Genomic DNA, 26,675 nt, shown 5'->3' on the forward strand with positions numbered 1-26,675 from the left:
TTTGCATCCTCTCCCTATGTGAAAACAGTGCATGATCTGTGGTATTTTCCAAGCTAATGATCTGACTGAAGGATTTTATGCACAGTGTCCTTCCACTCAGGAATATTGTGTGTAGCATGAGACATCGGAACAATTAACTGAATCTGTGACCATGCATGCTCAACACTTTATTTTGTTTGTTTATGCATTTTGTGATATTTATTATATGCAGTGCAATATACAAAGAAATTGCTTTCTACTGTAGAATTTCCTGAAATGAAATGGAATAATGCTCCCAACAATAGAAATAGTAATTGTTTTCACTTATTACCCCTAAGTGGGAGCTGTTACATTTGTGCAGAAATACTTGTTACTGTAGGCTTATTGTCATGGCAACAAGCATATCATTTTTACTTCTATATCCCTGTTCAGTCATTCGTTTTCTTCCCTGTTTACTGACGACATTGATAGGAGAAATCTCTTGCTTTGATGGTGCCAATATTCGAGTAAATGTAGCTTGCCATCCTGTTACCTTTAATCTCAAAATAACTGTAGCATCGCAAATTGCTTTGGAGCCAAAATATCAGCGGAGCCCACATTTATCATACGTTGACTTCGCTACGATCATGCTGGTTTATCAGAAATGGTGATCAGTTGAGATTAGTGAACCTTTCAAAGCTGTTCTTGTAATTGCCTTCAAGAGCCAACATTACGACATGCTTATTTCAAATCAAGAAATGAAGCATGAAATAATTAGGCCGGTTCTTTCCACTTGGTTTAAAAATCTTGGATTTTATTTTCCTAACGTGCTGGGATTTTTATCCCTGTAGGTGACGATTTTGGTGGACGGGATTCTCACCACCACTGGCTACACCCAGGAGGACAACACCATGCTGGGCTCTGATGATCTCTTCTACATAGGGGGCAGCCTAAACACAGCTGACCTGCCAGGCTCCCCGGTCAGCAACAACTTCATGGGCTGTCTGAAAGATGTGAGTACAGCTTGACCTCAGCTTCAGCAGCAAACTGGAAATACTATCCGACCCTCCTTAGGTAGCGCAACCCTTTAAGCAGAGCATGTTCTGCGTATAGAAAATTACCCCTCGCACTGATATTGATTCTCCTGTTGTAGGGTGTTTGAAGGAGAAACTTTCAGCTGGTAGGTTGTGCTGTGCAGAGCATATGCATTTATAGATTCCTGTGGGAACCCCTTTGAGAATGTAGCACTGATATGCATAAGAAACAGATGCATCTCATGTTCATTCCTCAGCTGGTTTTCATCCCCTCTTCTGCATTTTTTAAGTGCTTTAAGTCTGACCTGCACCTGTCACATTGATTATCTTCAGCAAGCGAGTAAAGATCATGTACTTGGTACTAGATGTTTAGGTAAAGCAGCAAATTATGGGTTAATGCCCAATTTCAGCCAGGTCTCACAAATTTTTAATGAACTGAGCCGTCTCATAAAAAAAGCAACTGATGTGCTGTGAGCCTTAAAATAAGAGAAATGCTTTCCCCTTACGCAACGAGAGTTAGGAGGAGACGTGATTAAACAGGCAGCAGTCTGATATTTAAAAGTCACACAGACGTGAGGGAGGCCGATTTTCTTCGGGGTTAATACCCCAGCTCATACAGCTGAGTTTACTTCTGTCAGAGACACTGACGTCACACAATATAAGACCATTTATTCCGTAATTGCTTATAAACTCTTTCTAGCCGCCTGTCCTGATCCCCATTAAATCCAGCTTCTCTGGATTCAGCAGGGAGAACAATGCACCAAGGACAGAGCAGACACATCACTTAGATATAGGTTACACATAATGCACAAGGCAAATAGAGTGGAAATAACGTGACTAAGCTAATAACAGCAGCGCCAGGTCGGAGCATAACGAGCAGCGGCTTCATTAAGTGTGAGTGCTTGGCAGTCAGAAGGACTGTCTTACTGTCTTGGTACAAGTAGATTAAGGACTGATTATTGTCGGGTATGCTCTTGTTCATCAGTGCTGGCCTGCTTAAACTAACACGAAGACTTCTTCGTACTTCGGTTTCACATTTTCTTTTTGGGATCCGGTTGAAAAAACTGCTTAAATTGTCAACTGCTAATGACAAAGCAGCCAGCTGGTGTAGTGGAGAAATGAAATCTTCAGATAATATTTTGATTAATTGGATTTTGTGAGGCAAAATATGGGAGTTCAAGTTTTAAAGTTCAATCAGATGTTGCATACAGAAAGAAGTTAGCGATATCTGTGATTTTTACAGTTGTAATATGCTGTGATTACTGTGCACTGGTCTAGTTTAAATGTCACAACAGGAACTGGACAGTGATCTGTGGTTCCCCCAAAAAGGATCATTCTTATCCTGATGTTGCCGTTATGAGGTTTGTGGTTTTTAAGCGAGTAGTATCGACTGCCTAGCTGGATTGTTGTGAATTTAGCTACAGTTAATCGAGCCCACCCACTCACAAGATAAATTTAGATGACTTTAGTAATCTGTGGACTTTTCGTTGCCGGTCAGAATTTAAATTGTCCACTTCTTTGTCTGTTTTTACCAAATACCTGCAAAATAATTCCTGTATGCTTTGGGTTTTTGTATGAAGTACTAATTTATTAAGGTATTTATGTATGAATGAGTGTTTTGATCAAGGCAACCCTGTGCTAAACCTTGCATTTACATGTTCCCTGGATTAGTCCTATTTCCTGAGTCAGAGTTTGTTCTTCTGACCTCAGTGCGTTCAAGTCTTGTGGAAACAACATGGATGTTACAATCAATGTGTGCTACTGCCTGTTGAAACAACATGCAACAATACATTTTAAGTAATTTAGGTAATTCTATGTAATACCATGGTCAAAAAATAAATAAACATTTTATATCGAAATGAATATACGGTGTATAAATGGGCAAGTTTGTTAGCCCAGATATTTTGCTTTCACCAGGTTTTTGTGTATGACATCAGTAACTTGGTCATAAACATTCCTTAATGTTCAAAGTCTCCCTTTAAGGGTCGCTACTGCGGATCATCTGCCTCCATCTCACCTTATCCCTAACATCCTCCTCTGTCACAACAACCTCCTTCACTACATCCAGGAATATTCCCTGAGTCTTCCTCTTTCCCTCCTGCTTGGCAGCTCCATATTCCACATCCTTTGTATTCCACATCCAGTATATCCACCATCCCTCCTCTGCATATGTCCAAACCTGAGCTCAGTCTAAGCCATATTATACCAATGGAATATTAGAGACTTTAAGAAAAATAAACACACTAGAAGGCTCTATTTTGATTTAATTATTCTTAATTTTGAGATTAAAGTCAAAATAGTACTTCAGGTTTTTCCAAAAATTTGGACTTTATTCCCAGAATTATTCATTTTACTATAATGACCTTGTAGCATGTATGCATTCCTTGTCTCTATCTCCTCCTTGACAGGTGGGCCGCATGTGGGTCGCACATACAGAGATTATTAACATCTAATGTTTTTTGAACAAAATGTATTTTAAATCACAATTCATTTGATTTTCCTGTTATTACGTTCATTTAGTAATCCTCCTGCGAATGCGATGTTAGTGCTCTATTTGGGTTAAATGCGTCACGTTTCTCATATACACAGACGGCACCCTAGATTCAAATTAGAATAGTATGTCAGTTATATATATTATTGTTTATTTTGTCTTCTCACAATGAACAATAATAAGAAACAACAGATCCCACTAAAATTTCCTTAATGCATTCCTAATGCTCTTAATAATAGCAATAAATGTCCATCCCAGTCACTTGAAATGGAAATCTGAGCATCTTCCACTCTCCTGTCTTGGCCCCCGCCCGACCCCCTCACCTCCACCGCACCAGCGCTGGGTTTAATTTTCCGAGGGGCATTCATACAAATTTTTCTGAATATTCTAGCTCGACATTTAAACACAATTACTGCCTAAGTACAGTCTCAGAGAGCTGCCAGCAGTTTTTATTTTTAAATCAAGGCTGTTATTCATTTTTAGTCATAACGTCAACACAGTTTGCATATATATATATATATATATATATTTTTTTTTTTTTTTTTTTTTTTTTTCCTATAAATTATATAAATTTCCTAAAACAGACAGATTTATTAATAAAGCCATTTGTAAGCAAACAATAACAAACATATAATCATTTTTTAATAAACCTCATAACATAAATATTTAAACCCACTAAAAGTATTTCCACTGACTGATTTTAAGTGCACCATCTACATCATTACTATGCAGTTTGCATCTACTAAAACGAAAAGGAGATGTTATTTATGGACAGGTTATTGTCCCAGCACCGCTGCCAATGCTGCAACCTCCGCTCTGTGGGCGGTGTGACTGGTGATGGTGTTTAGACCTACTACTTCTGTGTGTAGTCACACAGTCACACTGTAGGCATGCGGGAAGAGTGTGACGCGATAAAGAGTCATGAAGAAGGGTTGACAAACCCCGATAATGAGTGTGAGCGGTGACACAGGCAGAGCTGGTCATAACTGGATCGGCCTGCCAAGAAATCTGAGATGTGTCAGTCCATAAGCGAGCGCTTGAGTTTGGTGATGAAGTAAAAAATCAAAGCTCTGTGGTGATTAGAAGGTATTCACAAATACATCCGGCACATATTGTATTCCTCTTGGTCCGCGTGGGGGGAAAAAAGTGAACAGTGAGGAAAATACTCGTTTTTTTCTGTCTTATTTTACTGAATGTAGACAGCTTAGGCAATGACTAATCTCCCTACATGTTTCAGGATAGTAGATATGAGAGCTGCTGAGGAGAGGCCATCAGGTTCATCAGTGCAGGAGAAACATTCAGATGAATGTCACAACCAGCAGGCAGAGATGAATTTGTTTTTCAAAGTTGCCGCTATGTCGTTTTATTATGCTGCCGTGCGTGTACCTTCCAGATATCACATGCCTAACCATTAGCTACGTGTACTTTAATGCTTCACAGATTGCACCCAATTTGGTTATGGAGAACGTCTTCACACGGCTGTTGGGAGAAGAGAAGGTCCTCATTCTCACAGTTTGTTATGCTGTACTTTTTGAACATAAATGACACAGGGACTTTGCCGGTTGGCACTAAAGGGCTTTATTTCTTGTGTTTTGGGATACTCTGTAATCCATGTCACAAACAACAAGCATCTGAATTGGTGAAATAGGATTCCGCTTCTTGCTTTGTCCTTTGGCTTATATAATAGCCCTGCAGAGGTCACAGTGTCTTTTTGTAGCCATCTGTGCGTTTTCGCTGGTGTTGTTGGTTGTTAACTGAAAACACGCTGTTCCCTCTTTGTGTAAGTGACTGCCTTGATTGACTGTCTTCCCATTTTAAAATTGCTTGTTACACTCATTTCTCGATGGTCAGTTTCGCCATCTGATTTCACTGCTTAATTAGTCACACTGAGGCAGTGTGAAGTGTGATATTGGCTCAAATTGCCTCTCAGCTCTGCTGTTAGTCCTCTGTGCTGTGTGGTGTGTCACCTCAGGCAGTGACTGGTTGCAGAGTGATGTGGCAGATAACAGTGGGCTCGGGGTGACTTACAACTGATACAAAATGAGACAAGGACCGCGGTTTCCTACTGTGCATATTGATGAAGCCAGAATGAAAGCAGAAAATACAACAACAAGACAAAGAAGCCTGCGCAGGCATTCTCTCCCAGTATGCTTTATGTTGAAAATAGGCATTGTCTATCTGGAGCCTTGTACAGTATATGCAAGTAAATATATGTACAAAAGGTTGTTTTTGAATTTCACTAAAATATTAAATCACCAGCAAAATATTCCTCAAAGGCAAATGAGTTTCTCATGTACATTTATTCATGCCGGAGTGCAAAATCGGATTTTTTTTTTTTTTTTTAACGACTGTTCTGCAGATCACGAGTGCATGTTTACTAAATTTACCCATTTTAAATAATAAATTTCGCGCTGAGCTTGTAAAGGGTCAAGGCCGCCTCTCTCCCACTCACCATCTCTGCCTTGACTTGATCTCTTTCAGTTTACCTCGGTATAAATACACCAAATTGTTTGCCATCGTGTGGGTGCAGTGTTCCTCCTCCTGTTCCTCCGCTCTGAATTTAAGATGATTATGTCAGACACATTGTGCATTCCTAAATGAGCCAGTTAAATGTCTAAAATATAAGCATTTGCATCTAAATCTAAATGCATTTTCTTTTTTTTCCTTCTTTTTTTTTTGCAATTTCACAAGCGGTTTAACACCTGCTGCCTTCTTGTTGTCTCGTGATAATCTCCTCATAATTTGTTGGTAATTAAAATATTTTTATGATCTACCTGAAATCCTGCAGAATAAATGCACTCAAATGTAAAATCACTAAAGTGCTTTCTGTCTCAGCTCCGGGTTCAGGAATGATTCACCGTGTTGTCGGCTGCTGTGTCCTATTGATTGTCGTGTTTATTGATGACTAATATTCAACCTTTGCACTAAATTCATTCCGCTTTTCCAGCTGTCATCTCACCACGACATCTCTCTCATTTATTAGGTGGTCTACAAGAATAATGAGTTTAGACTCGAGCTGTCACGGCTGGCTGAACAGCGAGACCCCAAGATCAGTATCCATGGTGACCTGATATTCAGCTGCGAGGATGTGGAAGCCCTGGAGCCGGTCACCTTCGACACGCCGTCTGCCTACTTGACATTGCCCAGGTGGAACACAAAGAAAACGGGGTCCATATCTTTCGACTTCCGCACCACAGAGCCCAGCGGCCTTATGCTGTTCAGCCATGGCAGCCTGCAGGGCACGCAGCCTGATAGGAAGCCCCGGGCCGACTTCTTTGCCATCGAGCTGCTCGACGGATTTCTCTTCCTCGTCATGGATATGGGCTCTGGCAGCATCAAGATGAAAGCCAGTAGCAAGAGGCTCAATGATGGCGAGTGGTGCCATGTGGACTTCCAGAGAAAAGGGCGCAATGGTAAGTCAGTGTTGTGTTTTTGTGAAAGCGGGGTACGCCTTCTGTCTGCTTCTGCTGCAGTGTTTCTCTAGTTTTAGCTGTGGAGCAGACTATAAAAGGTTCCAAGCTGTGAAATCGCCATATGTCAGCGTGGATACAGTCACTCTGGCACGCTCCTGTTTTTTATTCACTGCGGTGAAACATGCATGCATATTAGCTTTTAATTACAATTATATTTTTAGTTGCTATAATCTACATGTGACATTTTTAAATTTGTGTTAACCTATTTAACAAGTGGCCAATTACACAGTCGCCCAACTCAAATTAGGAATTGCCTGACTTATTAGTGCGGTACGTATGTGGAAGACGAGATTGCACTTCTTCTATTTTGGCCTCACGTTTCTATAAATAAAATCCATTTCTTCTCAAGGGTCCCAAATTCACAGGTCGTCACTTTTACAGATCAAGTTTTAGTTTTTGCTTTTGCCCAAAAGCAAAATAATCTCCCAAGGACACATAGTGCATTTTTATTATATTCACTTTTTTTTTTAAGACAAGCAGCCTGGTGCCCACTTCCTCAATCTCGCAGTTTGTTCTTGCCTTTCATTCAGCACAACCCACGCACACACCTGTCTTCCTTTTCTGCAACAACAAAAAGAACTGTGTAAGTGCAAGTTGACTCACACTTAATGCCTGGCCCACAGGTTTTATTTCAGTGAACAGCCAGAGCATCCCTTTTTCTGCTAATGAAGGCAGTGAGATCCTTGATCTGGATGGGGACATGTATCTTGGAGGTTTGCCAGAGGATCGTCAAAACCTCATGCTGCCCCCTGAGGTATGGACGGCGTCCCTCGGCCTCGGCTACGTGGGCTGTGTGAGGGACCTGTTCATTGATGGACAGAGCCGTAACCTCCGGAGGCTGGCAGAAATTCAAAGCGCCACAGGTGTCAGCAGCTTCTGCACCAGGGAGACTCACGTCAGGTGTACCAGAGACACATGTGCCAATGGTGGACACTGCAGAGAGGGCTGGAATCGCCATATTTGTGACTGCAACAGCACTGGGTACCTAGGCCCCAGCTGCGAGAAGGGTAAGAGTATCTAAGAAGGATGGCAGTAGATGGGGAAGATAAATGTGTGTTTTGTTTTTTTTCTTTTTAAAGGTGCTGCAAAGCTTTTAGCACACTTGGCTAGTATTTTATTTATTAAGTTAGGTGTGTAGTGGCTTAAAAGTCTCTGTAAATATAGAAACAATGTAGCTATAGACAAATTTCATTATCAAAAGGACTTAGTGCTCAAGCTTCCTAAACAATAAGAATTTCATTTGCAGTTGCATTATGATCATACTGCCTAATGCCATCTCTATTCAAATGAGAGGCATGCTCTCAATCCAGAATAACTCTCCAAATATACAAACCAACCTGGTGACAGTGACAGTATTATGGAAAATGATGCTGTTTTTAATGTGAGCCATTCAACAGCAAATTGCGGTATTTACCTACAGTAGAGCGATTCATTAGTGGATTGTCAGTATCACGAGGTTACCAGTGCTATGAGTATTTCATCAGAAATGCAGTGGTTCTTCAGCAGAGTGATTCGGCCTGAATCACTCTGCATTCACCGTGCAGATAACTTCCTCACAGAGAGGCCAAATTACGCAGCTCCATTGGCAGCTAATAGTATGAGGAATGAAAATCCCCCTTCTATTGCGCTGTGTTGGGAATAAATCCTTCAGAAATTTGATTGCGCCTGCAATCTCGCCACTCTCTCTGTTTGCTCCAGGCTTTTTCTGCCATCTGGTGCGGCAGATGAAAACTGCAATCTAAAAGGATATCATGTCGCACCCAAAATAATCTCAGACCAAATTTAGGTTTCGCTCCATAAATGCCTCTTCGTGTTTTTAATTTCACGCTGCGATTCCCTCTGGATGTCTGCTAACACTTTTTTTCTCTCCCGTTTTTGGTCAAATCCAATTCCTAAATCTGCAGAGGCCACCATGGTGAGCTATGACGGCAGCATGTATCTAAAAGTGGTACTGCCGAGGACGCTGCACACAGAGGCCGAGGACGTGTCTCTGCGCTTTATGTCCCAGAGGGCCTATGGACTGCTGATGGCCACCACCTCCCAGCAGTCTGCAGACACCTTGCGCTTGGAGCTGGATGGAGGCAGAGTGAAACTCACTGTGAACCTGGGTAATGCTGCTGCGGCGAATATGAGCACATACTGTAATCCCTCTTGAACTTTTAGGCCGCGTTACTTAGACAGATACCTCTGTGTATTTGTTCTGTCTGAGGCTCTCTCATCCCCATCTGCATACACAGTATATACAGTGGCCTAAAAAAAAGAAGAGTAAAGCACACACCCCTGGTTGTTTTGCATGCTCCTATAATTTTTTTCAGAGGCCTGCAGTGGTTCTGTCAATTTTAGAAAGAGCAGCTGGGTCTAAGTGAAAATGAATTAATTAAATAACGAATTATCAGTTTAAATTAAAAAGTAGCATAATGTGATGTCATTAGGGGATATCCTTGTCAGCGTTCTTTTTTGCCAGCTCTGCTTTAAACCAGGAAATTTTAAAGAAACATTCCAAATAACGTCAAAAAAGATGCATATTATAACCTGCTAAATATTTGTTTGTCTTCAGATACAGACAAGACTATATAGAGAGAAAAATAGTATGATATGCAAGTGCCATTGTGTTTACACCCAATACGAGCTAAAGCGTCAATATAACGAGACGTCACAGTTATGTCTAAACTTTGCTTTGAAGTAGACGTTAAAATATGTTTCAAGGTTATGTCTTTATCTAATACCTTATACTGCAGAGGCAGAAAGGAAAGAAAGGGAGAAAATGTATATTTTTGTGCTCTAAAGACAATGCACATAAAATGCAGAACAAAATACCAAAAGCTGTGGAAAAACAAGGGATTAGTGACTTTTTAGGCTACTGTATATGTGTATGTATATTCTGCCTTATCTTTCTCTCTCTCTCTTTCTCTGCCTCTCTCTCTCTCTCTCTTTCACTCACTCACTCTTTCAGTTCATCCCTTGGTCAGGTCCCACCTGACCGTCTCGGCTCTTTCAGCCCTTCAATGGCTTGTCTGCAGTTCAAGGAGAAGGCAGTCAGAGACCTGATCCGTCATTACGCTGAAATATTACCGCTTAAACTGCTCACATTGTAGATGTGTCCATTGTAGTTCCTTCCCCTCACATTTACTGGCCTTTCCAGTTTAGAGCCGCTTCACTGAACAGAGAGTACCAGCGATGGCCGTACAGACACACGCACTCACGCGCACGCACACATGCAGACACACATCCGCAGCAGAAAGTCACTCTGGTCTCTGGCTGTCTGTATCCACTGCTCTGTGATGGTTGACAGCCTGAGAGCACTCTGCAGCCACATAACTTACACCGACATATTGAACCACAGTTGGTTAAATTGGTTTCATTATTCAGAACATGCAAATGATGTGTGGGTGAGCCCATTTTGAGGCCAAAAATGTGAACATTTCAGCTGGATTGAGAAGATAGTCACTGTTGTAGATATGAGAAAATGTTGGCAAAGCATTACATTTGTGCTGTTGTCACTTTTTTCACGGTGTAACTATCACTGAGGCTGCAGGTTGTGCAAATCGCCACTTTTCCTCTGTGTGTAACTCGGAAAATATATTACCGTCAAGCCTGCAGGACAAACAGCAATTTGAGCTGAAGATGGATCGAGAGTTGGGCTTTTTCAGTAGAGGTGCATTAGCCTACCAGATTTAATAAACGACAATAATTTGTGCATAAAAAAGCACAGTCATGAAGAATATACTTATAATGTATTACATCTACGGACTACTAGTTGATTAACCTCTCATATATTAGATTGCACAGGCTCTTCTTCTTTAAGCTGCTCCCTTTAGGGGTCCCCACTGCCTCCGTCTCACCCCATCCTCTGTCACACAACCTTTGTTGTCTTCCTCTTTTTCCTCCCTCCTGCCAGCTCCATATTTAACAACTTTTGTCCAATCCACTGTCCCTCCTCTGCACACGTCCAAACCATCTCAACCTAGCCTCTCTAACTTTTGCTTCTCGACTTGAACTGTCTCCCTCATATACTCATTTCTAATACTGTCCATCCTGGTCACTCCCGATGAAAATAGCATCTTCAGCTCAGCCACCTCCAGCTCGACCTCCTGTCTTTTATTGTCAGTGCCACCGTCTCCAAACCACACACCATAGCAGGTCTCACTATCGTCTTGCAAACCTTCCCTTTCACTCATGCTGCTATATTCTGTCACAAATCACGCCTGATACTGGTCTCCATCCACTCTCTTTTCTTGACCTGACTTGTTTAGTGTTTCTATGAATAGTTGGCCTCAGACACTCATACACCTTGATATCTTTACTCCTTGCTTCTTCACTATTACCCCTCTCTCACTCACTCACATTTATTCTTTCTTCGTTTATTTGTTCTACTGACTTTCATTACTCTTCTCTCCAGAGCATACCTCCACCTCCCCAGGCTCTTTTCCAACTGCACCCTACTCTCACTACAGATCACAGTGTTATCTGTGAACATCGAAGTTACCAAGTTACCATTACAATCAACAAGGGCCTCAGAGGTGATCCCTGATATAATCCTACCCCCACCTTAAAAACCCATCTGTCACATCAGTTGCACACCTCACCACTGTCCTCATACATGTCCTGCACCACCCTCTGAAATTTCTCTCCCGCTCCTGTTTTCCCCTTGCAGTACCACACCTCCACTCTTGGCACCCTAACATATACTTTCTACCGTATCATATCATATGCTCTATCCTGAAAGATGCAGTGCAATTCCTTCTGACCTTCTCTATGCTTCTTCATCAACACTCTCAAAGCAAAGATCGCCTCTGAAGTACTCTTTCTTGGCATGAAGCTTGATCATCACTTCTCCTCTTAACCTAGCTTCAACAACTATTTCCTGATCATATATCTCAGTGGTGTACAGGTTACTTGTCGCTGACTGCAAATTCAGCCTCAGTGACGTCTGTGACTGTTTATTGTTCAGTAGCCACCTGTTCTCTGTGTCTATTCTCAGAGAAAGGTTTTCATGTTTCTCATGTTAAAATCAGCATAATTATCTCCTCGTGAGACACTCAAATCTAATACGAGTTTCATTTTCCAATTTTGTTATCTGACAATTTTCCTCACAGCAGTGTGAGTTTGCCGAATTACCCCAAAGCAGATGTAGGTGGAGCGATCAGTCGTGTTATCTGAAACAGATAAATCCTGCCGATTCTTAACCTAAGCAGTCGTAGCAGAGCCGGTATGGATGCTAAAAATAACTTCACTGCACCTCTACTTTTATTGTCCATAAAACTCTCATTGATCCCAACTTTGACCGGGTGTCTTGTATTTCCAGCGGTGCCAGACACATGCTGGGAATTTTTTTTTCCCTTTCACTCACCGTTCCTTTTTTCTTCCTCAGAGAGGAAGGTGGCGGTTTAGACTCTTCAGGCTGTCCCCGGATGGTGGGCTCTGAAAAGCACTGAATTGTCTGCAGAATGTACCTTGAAGGATGTGAAATGATCTCCTCTTGTGCTGTTCTCTCTTTTTTTTTCTTTTAATCTCACCATCTCACTCTCTCTCTCACCAGATTGTATCAGGATAGGCTGTAATCTCAGTAAGTGTCTCCTATGATTATGATTTTATTTACTGTACCATGATTTAGGAACATGCTCTGTGCCTCTGCTCCCACATGAAAGAGAATATAATTCATTTATTCTGCCACACAATTGTCTTTGTTTACTGTTGCTGTTATCTTCCTCACAAGCATCAGTATAAAGATAAGAACATGAGTGAGACTTCACTGTGGCACGCAGCTGTACAGCTGAATATAATTGGGATCCTGTTGTCATGAAATCTACCAATTCAAATTAGACACATTTTCAGTATAATGATGCTGTAATCATATGTAGCTATTTTTGACATACAATAGTCTGCTGTTGGGCTGCCAATGAGTCTGCCATTCATCTGCCTCTGACTAATTTGCTCACATAGCTGATAATTGGGTGCAGTTAAAATATAACCCGTAATTGTCTTTAGTGGGAAAATCAGTGTCTCAATTTCATTTTAGGGAAAAAAAACAACTGCTTTATTAGGAGTAATCAGACTGCAGTGACAGAGCTGAGATAAACTTAAAGGTTAGAATGAAATCAGATCAATAGCAGAGCTTCAGAAAATCAATGACTTGTTTTGGCTAAAATGTGTAAAAATAGATACAGATTGGTGCAGACAATTCGCAGCTCTGGACACCTTTTTATTAGAGTAACTGTCACGAAACATGTTCCATGTTTAAATATCTTTTCAATACCCCATCTCCTTTTACTCTGATTACCAATGCCTCATTAACAGATTAACAGATTGCTCTTTTCATCAATAAACGTTTTGATTGCACATCGTTGACTGTTTGCCATAAAGTACAGGGCAATAAATGAAATAAATGTTGAAAATGAACTGAAAACATAAGCTAAAAAATGGCAATAAAGATGAGAATCTATCCAAAAAGAAGAAAAAAAACATTTTCATGAAGCTACAGGGTCTTTTAATAATTCAGCTGACCCAAAGGAAAATGAATACTGAAAGTAAGATTTTCCCCTGGATTAACGGAATAGATTTGCTGGTTTTTTCTGCTCTTGTGAAGTGGAGTGGGAGTTCAGGTCGCACCGCAGTGATGCTGGAATTTATGATGCAGATTGTTGCTCTCGCCCGATAGACAGGCAATTTAAGTTTGGGTTCAGACTACAGCGGTGTGAGAAACAGATAAACGCTATTGCCGGTGGAGAGGTGAGTGGCTCTCTGATTTAGATCATCGTATACAGAGGAGGCTTATGAATGCTTATAAAAGTTATCACTATAATTGAGTGCGGACTGAAAGCTTGTTCCCACCCCTCATGTATGAATAATTCTTTGATACTTCAGAATAAAAACCTCTCGGTGTTCGTGTTAGAAAACGATTCGCAGAAAAGCCGCCCTATTGCCAATTATTATGCATTTAAAATCACGAGAGGTAGATACTCTGATAAAGACAACTCTTTGTGTACTCTCAAATATATTTGACAGTGAATCCCAGGTAAGTAAAGAATCAATAACCCGCAGTCAGTTAGGTGCAGGTTTTAACAGCTTTTACAATACAGTTGTACACAGATTTACTGCACATGTATGAAATTATTGAACTGCTCGTTATATTGAATCAATTATATTGTTTTTCTCTGTGCGAGGTGAGTAAAATGTGTGCATTAATGTGTGTTTGTGTGTCTGGTTTTATGTGTGTGGATGGTTGAATGGAAACTAGGTGCCTGTGTGCTATCTCACCTGCATAAAAGCGGTTTATAATCCACTTTAAATGATTTGTTGCACTCAGTGGAAAATATACAGATGAAACCTTATGCAAAGAAAGCTTAGCAGAGAAAAATGCATTGAGCATTGCCTGCCTATCTATTATCTTCATCAGATATCTGCCCTGGAAATTCTCCTTCTCTACCAGCAGATGGCATTATAACATTGTGCATTGTCCACTTTATTTGTGTCTTCTGTATTCATTAAACTGCTTGTATCCTGCATCAGTTGCCTCTAAAATAGCTTAACTGGGCACATGTGGCAATGAATGGCTTCCTAATGGTTATTCAATATTACAAGATGTACACAGAGTTTTAAACTGCAGAACTACCTGCTTAAATTATTAAGACACTAATCACCAAAAACAGCGCTACCGTACAGTTTGGGTTATGTACTTTTTTAAATACATTTGTTTTCCCCGCTTTGATGGACTACCTTCTAACTTGACTGCAGGCAAATTATTTCTCAGGCAAATCGGAATTGCCTGAGAAATCGGAATTTCTCAGGCAAGGTGTCTTTCAAATGTAGCTTACTTCCAAAGGAATCTGGGAGGAAAGCCCATCTGCAACAGCTGCTTGGAAACTGTCCACAACTGGATACACAGTGGGAGGGTAATCGCTGTAAGAACAAATGTTGCTGCAGTGTTCTTGATTAATTATATGGAGTCTGGGAAAGCGTGGTGCGCACACTTTTGAAATGAGGCATTTGTTCGACAAATTTGCTTTTTATTAAGACGCAAATCCTGCAGCCATAGTCTCAGCTCACTCATGAGTCTGACCTGTATAACTCCACCGAGCCTTTGAAGTTATTATTGAAAGCATCACTCAAATACAGCTGGGGATCAGAATGGACAATATGGACCTTTCTTTCAAGCTTTTGAAAGGCAGACCGATTTCAAAGGGTTTACAATCAGATGTCTGTGGTGAATACACTTTTCTATTCTACCATTTTGATCCACTCTGCAGTGTTACAGATAACTCTTTCTATCATAAAATATACATTTAAAATGCTGCTTCTTTATTTAAAAGTATTGAGAGACAACATTCATTATTTATTGTTATATACATTACTTACCCTGCTGCAACTATTTAAACTATTCGCTGCAGTGAACCGGTAAGCTTCTTTCTGACTCCACACCCATGGATCATTCATTCATCGTTCATTTTTAAACTGTATCCATAATCAAGCTATATGAGCTAACATCCCACCTCACTGCTATAGCAACCACACTATTGGATTTCAATAAGGGGCCAGGACCACTGATGCCATTGCCCTTATTCTGTGGATGCTTTATAAAAGATGGGTTAAAAGTAGGATCATCTTAAAGTTGTTTCAGACAGTATGAACTAAGATGCTGTACCAACACCCAGTATCAGAAGAACCAGGATTAATTTTGAACTGTGAGGTGTGCAAAAGTACTTTACGCTGAGTTGTAAATTAGCACAATAGGTCACTTTTGAAGCTGCATTCTTTAAAATGGCCAGCAGGGGGGGACTCCTCCAGTTGCTTAAAAATAAGTTGGGAGAGGGACGGGGGGCGAGGCCTTTGCTCTCTGCCCTCTTTACATTTTTCAGATGGCCTCGATTGTTAGCGACAGGTCTTGAGATCTCGTGTTGAACATAACGCTCAGTTCAGTAAGCAGTCCTCCCCATTACAGTCATAAAAGGTGACAGAGCAGGGTAAGCTCCAGGGCAGGCCTCCCTTTTTGATCGATAACTCGCTACAGCATGGGCTTGCATGTTGTTATTTATTGTGTCACCCTCAGCTGATTAAAACCTCTGGAATAAAGTTGTATTGTATTGTATTGTAACTGGGTAGTTGTGTTGTCGAAATACATCCCAGTGGAAACAACAGACAAAGAGAAATTGTTCTTGCTAGAAAAATAGTCATTACTGGTTGTACCTGTACTGTTTTACATACTTAATGAACGTGTGCATAGCCCCTTTAATTGCATTTAACACTGTTTGTGAAGGATGCCCAGACTTTAGTTCACCCCTAAGCGATTTCTCGGAACTAACACGATGTTGTGCAAATGTGCACAACAGCAACAGATGTAGGGCAACTGCAACAACAAGAAGAGTGGCCTGAGTGTAATTTTAAAATGATGATATGATTGAAAGCATGTTCAGTATTGCACTTGTAGTATCACCACTTTGGGTCTTGATCTATCCAATTGTAATAATGATATAAACTGAATTTTATGTGTAAAATATTGAGAAATTCTTGTTTTGTGCTTGCAAGAAATTTGACTTTGTTGTTCTATTTTGATATTATTGTGTTTGGCTTCATATGCTGACATTAGATAGCAGGTGAGGTCCCCATGCAGAAACACAGATAAGCCGAATAGTCCGTACTGTCTTGCATTCCGCTGTTGCCTCTTTCATTACAGCAAATCTCGTCTGTACCTCTGCTATCATGATAGTCACTTACAAGATAAACATTTCTCGGGTTTTTTGTGTTGGACGTGAATCCAGCAAGTTGTGTGTTTTTCATTATCTAAGCGAAGCCATCAAATATACAGCGAGCGGGATTTGATGAGATTGATCTTTCTGGTGTGCGTAGTCAATATTCAGCAGGGTGACGGTGAAATGATGCAGTGTGCTGTGAAGACACTTGATATGCAGCTCTGGACAAAGTCTCCAGTCACCATTTTATTTCCCTGAGGATGAAACAGTGAAGTGTTCGGAAACCAGTTGATGTTTTCCATTTATTGTCCTCTGTACGTCCCCTGTAATTCTCCTGCACCCTGAGCTCAATTAGACAGACAAACCCCTAAAGGCGCAGTCAGCTTAGGCATGGCCAATTAGTTTCCCAAGCGATGTCAGAACTCCTTTGAACTGCCGTGTCGGCCTGTTGCATAGGCACTGATTTGGGATGACGGTGCTGCAGTGGCAAGCTTCTGCACTGTGACCTATTTTGAAACCACTGAAAAAGGCTCAGGATAGTGCAGAAATTCAGGAACTTAAAGCTCCGTGTTTGAGACAGGGCTCCAGATACTGCATGGCCTCAACATGTTTCCACCAACAGACATCACCCAAATGACCCTACACAGAGAACGCGCAGCTGTGTCATGCAGTACATTTTAAACATTCGGATTTGAATGGGCTCTTTTGTAGCTGTTTCTTTGTCTCATTTCCCATATTATTGCGTATTGAATAAATACAAATTATTGCTTGCTGGTTTGTGGCTTTGTGTGTGAGTGATAAGTAAATGAATGCATGAACCCTGAGAGTGCTTCAAATATTGAGTGCTTTGTGTCGAAGGCTTGTACACTGAGCTCATGTGGTATGATTGTCACTTGACGCTTTCTTCCTCTTAGGCAAGGGACCAGAGATACTCCTTGTAGGCGAGAAGCTGAATGACAACGAGTGGCACACAGTGAAAGTGGTACGGCGTGGGAAGAACTTGCAGCTCTCTGTAGACAACGTGACTGTGGAAGGTATAGTAGGGAGAAAGTGGCTATAGTAGAAAAAAGGCACAGATACTGAAATGTTTTTCAGTTGAAAAAGAATGCTTTGTTACTTAGGCCACATGACCGGCGCCCACACCCGCCTGGAGTTCAACAACATCGAGACGGGGATCATGAGCGAGCGCCGTTTCATCTCTGTGGTGCCTTCCAACTTCATCGGACATTTGCAAGCCCTCTCCTTCAATGGGATGCTCTATTTGGACCAGTGCAAGAATGGAGACATCTCCTACTGCGAGCTGAATGCTCGGTTTGGCATGAGGCACATTGTTGCCAATCCTGTAACTTTCCTAACGCAGGCCAGCTACTTGGCTTTTTCCACTCTACAGGCCTACGCCTCCATGCACCTCTTCTTTCAGTTCAAGACCACTAGCCCCGACGGGCTGATCCTTTACAACTCAGGAGATGGAAGTGACTTCATTGTGGTGGAGCTAGTCAAAGGGTAAGTACTAGCGTCTAATATACATGTGTGATGAAGAAATCTGAAAAAGGGGTTTATTTTTTCATTCACTGTATTCCAACCAAACAGTATTTGTCTTGGAAAAATAAAGCACGAACGGGAGCTTTTCTTATTTCCTGGCCTCGAAATTACCTAATCATAATTCATATCTTGAATCCATCACCCCGCAGCACTGCAGAGAGATACCAAATGGCTTTAAAATCATTTGTTCATTATAAATAATTCTGTTAAAGGGAGTCGAGCACAGAGAGGCAGCGCAAGTTCAAAAAAGTCACACTCGTTCCCGTACTCAAGCACATTTTGGCACTTTGACACCATCTCAAATACGTTTCAAATGTTTTATTCATCGTAAATAATTTTTGTTGCAGAGAGAATCGCAGAGAAAGGTCGTTAAAACAGAGCAAGCAAAGCAACAATTGTATCTTCCCACTGTCAGACCTTGCACAGACTTTCTTCCCAGTAAGCAATTAGTCAGCGGGAAGCCTTGTTCAGCTCTGGAGCCTGCAGCAGAGGCTCAGGCAGACAACACAGACAAAAAAAATGGTTTCCAACACTTCTGTCATAGTTTTCCGGCTGCTCGGTGTTATGTGTGAAGTGTAGCAGCTTATTCATGGATGTTGCTTTACTTTGATTTAAGCAAGATGTCGTTTTTGACAGTGTGTCCTTTAAATGATAAGATTTAATGTCAACATATTGGTGTGCCTAAAGCATTACCTTCTGTGTTTACATAAATTCACTGTTATTTGTTTGAACATAAACAAAATACTTGAATATGTTCGAGTAGTTTGAGGCCCGGCAGAAATAGAACCACAAAACAGATTGGCAGACAGAAGTGTGCACAGCTGCATCGCCACGCATGACACTGGAGTAATTTGAACCACGCTTTAATCGTATAAAAGTCACGCACACGGGCGGTTTTTACTTATCCGCTTGCTACGTAAAGGTGGTATTGCTGAGTTGCTGGTGGCATGTGGCATGTGAAGAAATAATTATAGATAGGAAATGGCATTTGTAAACATTTGTGTTGTCGTGCAGGTACATCCATTATGTTTTTGACTTGGGAAATGGGCCGTCACTAATGAAGGGAAACTCTGACAAGCCACTAAATGACAACCAGTGGCACAATGTGATGATTTCCCGTGACAGCAACAATGTGCACATCCTCAAGATTGATTCCCGCACTGTCACCCAGCACTCCAATGGAGCCCGCAACCTGGATTTGAAAGGTATTACTAAAGATATAGTTGGTACTTGTGGCAGAAACTAATGCTTAATAGTCAATTTTGTTGACATTTGCTCTGAAGAAAACACTATATTGCAAAATTTAAAGTGTGTACATGTGTAAAACGTGCTGTTTTTCGGAGTGGTTCAGTGCATGCACTAGCAAGCACTTGGATACGGAAAATGTTTTTTCTGGCCAAATTTCCTCCTGATCAATTCCTCTATCTTAAAGGGGAGCTGTACATTGGAGGTGTTGGGAAGAGCATGTACAGCAGCTTGCCCAGGCTAATAGCATCCCGGGAAGGATACAAGGGCTGCCTGGCATCTGTGGACTTGAATGGAAGACTCCCTGACCTCCTAGCAGATGCCCTACACAAAGTGGGGGAGGTGGAGCACGGCTGTGGAGGTGAGGACATGTGAAACACCTGTGAATCATTCGGTGTTCTGATTTCATTGTACTTCACAGGTGGTACTCCTGAAAAGAGGGGAGCAGGTAGCTGAAAATTAATCACACCTCATTTGTTAGGGCCTGAAACATCTTTGTTGTTCTGTGTATTATTATTTCCTTTCAACCTAATCTAACGTGCAATACTGTCATGCAGCAGTAAAGACATTCAGCTGCTTTTATGGACCTCTAACAAGAAAACACTCAGCAGAGTGGACAGTTCTGCCAAGGCTAAATAGTCACAAAAAATCTCAAATAAGGTAGCCATTACTTAACAAAGGCCGACCTGGATGTGACAGAATAGATGTATGCTGTATATGTACTTGAACTGGTGGTGACGCTTGGAGAAGGTCAGACATTTTTCTCTGTCAGTTTTGCACCATTTATTAGTTACCGGTGAGGAGCTTCAGTTGGTGTAAAATGATTGTGGCCCAGTTGTGAATTAGTTATTATTATTAATCTTCCTCTGATTGGGGGGGGAACCAGAAAACTCAAAAGTGTCATGTGAACTTGATTCAATACATTTTTGAGTTTTCTCAATTTTTTTGTTATTGACTTTGCTGCTGTGTTAATTTTAGCGGAACATTTTCATTCAGTTTTAGTCTTAATTTTTGAATTTTTGTTTGTATTATTGTGGACTAAATCTAAAGTCGATTAAGTTTCAGTTAAAGTTTGCTGTTGTGAGAGTTGTTCCACACTTATAATATCCACAAATGGATATTATTTACCTGGATCGTTTCCCAACTTCTCCCACATCACACATTGTCTTAAAGGGGAGCATTGGATCTCGATTGGATCTCACCTCCCCTGGAAATTTTCATCTCGTTTTTGTTCGTGGGTGAAAGTATCAATCAATTCTGATCCTGAAAAATCACTTGTCACGGTCCTGGGTCACTTGAACAGTGTTTGTGAGATCTTAGACTTTTCAAGTTTTATTTTCTATTTGATATTGGTTTCTTTTTTGTTTATTTTACAATGTTTTTGGCTTTTCCCTAGTCACTGATTTTCTTTAGAGTTTCGTTTTCCCTTAGTGTTTCATCCTCTTGTGTCAGTCCAGTCAGTTGCTTTTAGTTTTTCATCCCTTGTCTCATCCTCTGTGGTTTAGTTCAGCTGTGTCTTGTTTTCCCCAGCTGTTTCCACTTCCCTGATTGCCCTTCTGTGCGTAGATATATAATAACGTCTTCGTCAGAGCATCTGTTCCCTTTGCCGAAGTGTCTCTTAGCCCCCTGTGTGTTTTCTAGAGCTTATAGTTTTCTGTTTTCCCCTTTTTGATTTTGCAAACAGCCAAAAAACCGGTTGCTTTCAGTTCAGTACGGTTCACTTTCACACATCGGCCTTTGGGTCCTCCTCCACACAGTCTATAGCATCCACTGGTCCATGACAGCAATGTTATTCATGCTGCAATAGCTCTATTTAAGAAACACTGAGTAAAGTGAAGAGGATGAAGCTGATAGTTATCCACAACATTGTTTATTTTGTGAAGCATCGGATGGGTTTGAACAGGTAAAGTACATTCTGTCTGGCCTCAAGTACGACAGGCCTAAGTTAAACATGCATGTGTTTTTCAATGAATTGTTGAATCTAGTTCAGCTCCTAGTGATCTTCAACTGCTCTGATCTTTAGCATTAAGGTTCTCTCAGCCTTTGACATAAAGATTCAGAAACATTTTCTGTTGTCAGTCCACATGGAGTGCGTGTACTATTGGCTTGTAATGATTCGAAAACTAAAACGCTGGTAAAAGCTGTACTCTCTGCAGATTGTTCACATAAAAAGCCAACTGTGAAAATGCTTGCAATCGTGATTAAGCCATTAGGCCTGCGGTCAAAAGATGGTTTCCTTGTTTTGTTATACCTTCCCTCTACAGTTGGTGAATTGTTATACTCTTAATATCCATATCCAGGGTTTGAACCATTTAAGTACATTTTCAGTGTTACCATTGTGTGTTAAAACTTCAGTTTTAAGTGAACTCTTATACATCTGCTCAGGTTTTACTAACAATTCATTTGGATGGACAGGACTCAGACAACTACCAAGCACGTGCACGTGCTTGATGCCGTTATCTACGCAGATGTGGGCAATTCGTTTTCCCGAATGGCCACATAAGAAAGTCGGATTGTTGTGAGCGCACCAATAAGCTAATAAAGAGAGAAACTCAATACAGAGCAGAATTCAGTTTGTCTTAGTGGTGCAGCCATCCACAACAGTCCTAGTTTCCCATGTGGATTGCCCTGTGGGAAAATTAATTGCCCATCCTGGATCTAGAGGGTGTCCTCAAGGGAAAATTAGTCTTCTGTATCTGCAACACAGTAATCCATATCGTACAGCTTTTGTACAGCAACTAGGGTGAAGCTTGTTGGACTTACAGAGTCAGATACATTTGAAAACTTTAACAGATCGGCAGCTGATAGCTATTGTGTGTTATGAACATGATTTTTATGAGTAAGAGTAATTATATTGGACTGACTTTGGTGTTAAAAATGTGGTTTGGTGGTGCAGAAGAATTAAGGCGGTCTCGGCGGTGCAAACACACAGATAAAGTTGATACGCAACATAACCTTTAATTCTTTGTGTTGTTAACTAGATTGTGTGCTTAAGTTAACTAAAATTAAGCACACTGGATCAGATAAAAAATATGGATGTTTTATCTAAAATTTCCTTGACTTTAGTCAAAAGTTTGCAGTTACATTCACACAGGCTGCCTTGGTGCTCAGTGTTAAGTGGTAACGGTCCTACGCTGACCTACATGTGTAAAAGAGCAATCGGAAAGACATCACAGTCAGCGTGCTGTTGTATACAAGCAAAAAAGATACCCAGTCATGAGCAGATGGCAACAAGGACAAGGATGAGAAGAAAAACGGGCAACGTTTTACTGACAGTATGGCTTTTTTGTAGAGCTATGGCTGCTGCTGTGCAGAAGTGCCCCAAATCAAACTGGCTTACCACAGCTTGTTACTTTTGCTGTATGTTATTTATTCCGGTAGGCTAGAATTGAAGATGTGTGAATAAAATAAGTGGGGGCAGAAAAACAGCTGGTAAATCTGCTGTAAATACCCTGCAGGTCCCAGCACCACCTGCACAGAGGACTCCTGCCACCACCAGGGAGTGTGCCTGCAGCTGTGGGAGGGCTTCTCATGTGACTGCACCATGACCACCTACGGGGGGCCTTTCTGCAGTGACCGTAAGTGCAGCTGTATTATACCTCACAGGGAAAAGTCTGATTGAGATGTTACTGATCAGATCGTAGAGTCAAATAATTGGCCAAAGAAAATGATTTGTTTTCAAAAGAATAGCCAGCGGCATTTTTTCATGGAGTCACTGGATTTTAGAGCTTTAAAAAGATTACAGGAAGAAAGAAAAGATGTGCAAAATTCATTAATGAGGCTGCTAATTGTGGGATTGCCCTTAATAAAATGAAACCAGCTGCTCTGTAAGGTAGTAGCGGAAACTAAGGATTCATGTCATCACTCCAATAATGATGTAATAATCAAACCTCCATTGTATATTGTAGCTATTTTAAGCGAATAACAATAAGACTCTATTATTCCTATTAGTCAAAAACCATGTGAATATGAAAATTTGCATATATTGTGCCTACATTTGAAAGCATGGTAATATATTACATTTCTAACTCAATGGGCCGATTGTGCTGTAATTGTGCATAACAAAGTTATAGCACCGCATTTCAAACTTCTCATCTGATTGCTGCTTTCACTATAAAGGGCCCTCGACATCAAATATAAAAGACCCGACTTTTACCAGGAGCCCCCCCGATACCCCTCGAGCTCATCGGTCAGGGTGAGTTAGGCTTCATTTGCTGGAGAGGCATTTAGAGTAACAAAGAAACGTCTTTGCGGTAATCATTATCCAAATGTGCTGGTGTGTGTTGTTTAAAGCAAGAAAAGGACAATGTGCTATGAAAGCTGTAGGGCGAGTGTGAGAGGATAATTTGCAATAACACTGAGTGTAAGAAAGCCAAATTTGTAAGGGGAAGCTTCACATTGTAGGAAAACACATCTCATCAATTATCATTATAAACGAATTTCTGTTGGCTGTTTACACTGAGTGTAGCATAAGTGGAGCGCTTAGCTCACTAAATAAGGTGTTTTTTCGAGTAGGTGATTATCCGGCTTTACCTTAATATCATCAAGCAGCCTTCTTCTTTCACTTGTTCCCACAGTTTCTAGTTTTAACAAATACACAGCCAAATGTGCTTCCTGTCATTGCCTACAGATCTGAAAATCAGTAGTTTGTCCACTGTAGGCTTTATGTTTTACATCTAAATGTGCTACGTCACGGAGCGGGATAACTGCGCCGATTTGTGAAAGTTCAAACGATATTGTCATTTTAAATATGAATATAGTCTGTTTGAATACCTGCTACAGCATGTCTTAGTATTACAGATTGATATGCTGGTGCTTTTTAGTGTTTCTGCAGTAACTTCATTTGAACAGGCAGGAATTTGTTGTTCAATAAAGGCTTGAATTGGACCTAATGAAAATATTGATTGCATCAATACCAAAGGTGGTATTGGTATCGGATCGATACTAGTGTGATTGGATCGATACTTTGTTTCTATCCTCTAAGTTCGTTATGCAGGCCACTGGATTGTGTTAAATAAATATTTTTTAAATAAAAAAACTATACCTTTACCATGCACTATGTTTTATTTATAGCCTGTAGCAAATGTAAGTGTTTTATAGACAGGCGCATTTACATATACTGCCATTATAAGTTAAAAGGAGTAGTGTTAGTATTGGTATCAGCAATACTGCTCCTGTATTTACTTGGTAGTTCACAGCATTATTAGCCCTTAATCAAACAACTTAATTTGATACGGCAAGTTAAAAAAATTCTTGCATTTTCCATGTCACATAAATGATACTAAAGAGTTGGTTTTTTCTTCTTTTTCTTCCTCCTCCTTCTTTCATCCATTAGAACTGCAGATATTTGTGTTGATTCCCTTTCCACACAGATAATACTTCTAGTCGGCCGTGGCTTGTCAAAGCAAACAGCATGTCCGCTTACATAAACAACAACAGCAAAAACAAATTGTTGATCTTTATTAACCTTGGAAAGGATTCCAGTCATGAGACATTATGGCAATCGACAAAATGTTCAAAGGACGCATGATAAAACCCCTCCCAGCATCAGATAGAGACCATCTCCAGTGGAATTTCAATATTTTTCTGTAATTGCAGTTTGTCTCATGCACATCACATCATCTGAGCTGGAATTTCAAATGGCTGCCTACGGCTAAATCTTCACACCATCTTTTTCTGAGTGTTGCAGACATGAGTGCATTTACAGCAATATTTGTTAGCCTGCAACAGAGGCAAGCACTCCGTGATCTAGCTGTCGGATGCATCAGTGTGGTTCTGTCAGTGTGTTTTGATTTTCAGGACAGAAGCTGCCAACAGAAAATGTTTCAGATCTTTCATTTCTCTATCCCACAAATTTTCTGTGTTCACTTATCTGAAATGTATTCCTGTAATTGTAAAAGGCGTGAAAGAGACACTTTTTAGATAGCGGCAATAATAACATTTTCAGCAACAAAAGGGGGGGGAAAAAGAATTTCATTGCAGCGTTTTGGGTTTTCATCTAGCAGTGTTCAGGGAGGGCTCTCAATCATGCGGGTGGTAAATGGCATCGCTGGCCAATATCAAAGGTCAAACCAATACATCAGTCCAACTCGGAGGAAATAACAAGCCTCATACCTCACATTGATCCATCATTGAAGTCATTAAAACTAATGGAAATGTGACTATAATGTGAATACACAAACAAACACGTAGGCAGGACCGTCTTTTGTAATCATCAGTATTAAATGGTAAAGCCTGTCTCATCCAAACCACAATCTGCTGCTTTGTTTATCTCGCCATCATTAAAGCCAGATCTAATCCTCCCACCTTTGTCTGCTGCATCTGTGCACCAGCGCAGAAGGTCAGCTATATATTCCAAGAAACAACCATTAAAGAGAAAGACGACTGGTGTGCTTTACTGATCAGATTTGTTTTTTTGTTTTTTTGTGTTTTTTTTTTTTTTCCAAGAGGGGATTCATAAGAAACAAAGTTGGAGAAGTCTGGAGGCTTGTCAGACAACTCATTTTTTCTCAGTTAGCTTGTGCCTCAGTACATTGATATTCATATAAAGTGAGCAATTTACCAAGTCTGCTATAAACATCTGGGCTAATTATCTCTAGGTCATTGTTTTATCACCAAAATCACTTAGAATGATGCACTGCGCTCAATTTTTAACGTTTCTTTCTGTAAACATATGGAGTCTGTAATTATTGGTTAACCTCTGCAGTGGCAGATAATTGTTTTGGCATATTCATTACGTGTGTGTGTGTGTGTGTGTGGAGACAGAGTGCATGGAAACATGTACTCTATGTGAGCATTTTCAACTTGTGCTAATGTCAAGTAAAGTTCAGTAAAAATTTCTGTCATAACAACCACAGTCTAAACATTGTATTTAAACTTTATTTAAAAAAAAAGAAAACACAGTAAAAAAAAAAAATGGCGTGACATTAATAATACAATGTTCAATTGCTCAATGGACAACCGTTTATTTTAACTAAACGTGACTCTTCCCCCATGTTCTTCTCTAATCTTCTGTGTCCTCCCACCTCGTCAAACTCTGCCAGCCGACGTACAGTAAGCCCCCCGCACACTGAACTAGCACATGAAATTCCACCTGACATGGCTTTACATAACCATAGCATTAGCAGATTGGAGCCCACCTTTGTGTTAATTTGTAAATCAGCATTTCGCTGGAATTGTTTGATTCCTGTGGATAAAAGGCAGACAGTAAACAGAGTTTCCAGGCATGTAGGCAAGTTACAGTAGA

At 40.6% G+C, this 26,675-nt stretch overlaps 1 protein-coding gene across 6 annotated transcripts in view; it reads left to right on the forward strand.

Moving 5' to 3' along the window:
- LOC146565662 (neurexin-2-like) overlaps positions 1–26,675 on the forward strand; it is a 143,866-nt gene that overhangs the window by 54,111 nt on the left and 63,080 nt on the right. For 5 of the 6 annotated variants that reach the window (XM_085288979.1, XM_085288978.1, XM_085288974.1 and 2 more), the window contains 10 exons: positions 810–971; positions 6,467–6,896; positions 7,580–7,963; positions 8,861–9,064; positions 12,496–12,522; positions 17,557–17,676; positions 17,764–18,145; positions 19,199–19,389; positions 19,617–19,790; positions 22,888–23,007. In XM_085288979.1, the coding sequence (XP_085145105.1) occupies positions 810–971; positions 6,467–6,896; positions 7,580–7,963; positions 8,861–9,064; positions 12,496–12,522; positions 17,557–17,676; positions 17,764–18,145; positions 19,199–19,389; positions 19,617–19,790; positions 22,888–23,007 (2,194 nt within the window). The remainder of the gene's footprint in view (positions 1–809; positions 972–6,466; positions 6,897–7,579; positions 7,964–8,860; positions 9,065–12,495; positions 12,523–17,556; positions 17,677–17,763; positions 18,146–19,198; positions 19,390–19,616; positions 19,791–22,887; positions 23,008–26,675) is intronic. The other variant, XM_085288976.1, reaches the window with a different exon arrangement.

This window comes from Mchenga conophoros, linkage group LG10, assembly GCF_057382185.1.
Source record: "Mchenga conophoros isolate Kocher_MC1m ecotype Shallow Benthic linkage group LG10, M_conophoros_male_GT1.1, whole genome shotgun sequence".
Classification (NCBI taxonomy): Eukaryota; Metazoa; Chordata; class Actinopteri; order Cichliformes; family Cichlidae; genus Mchenga; species Mchenga conophoros.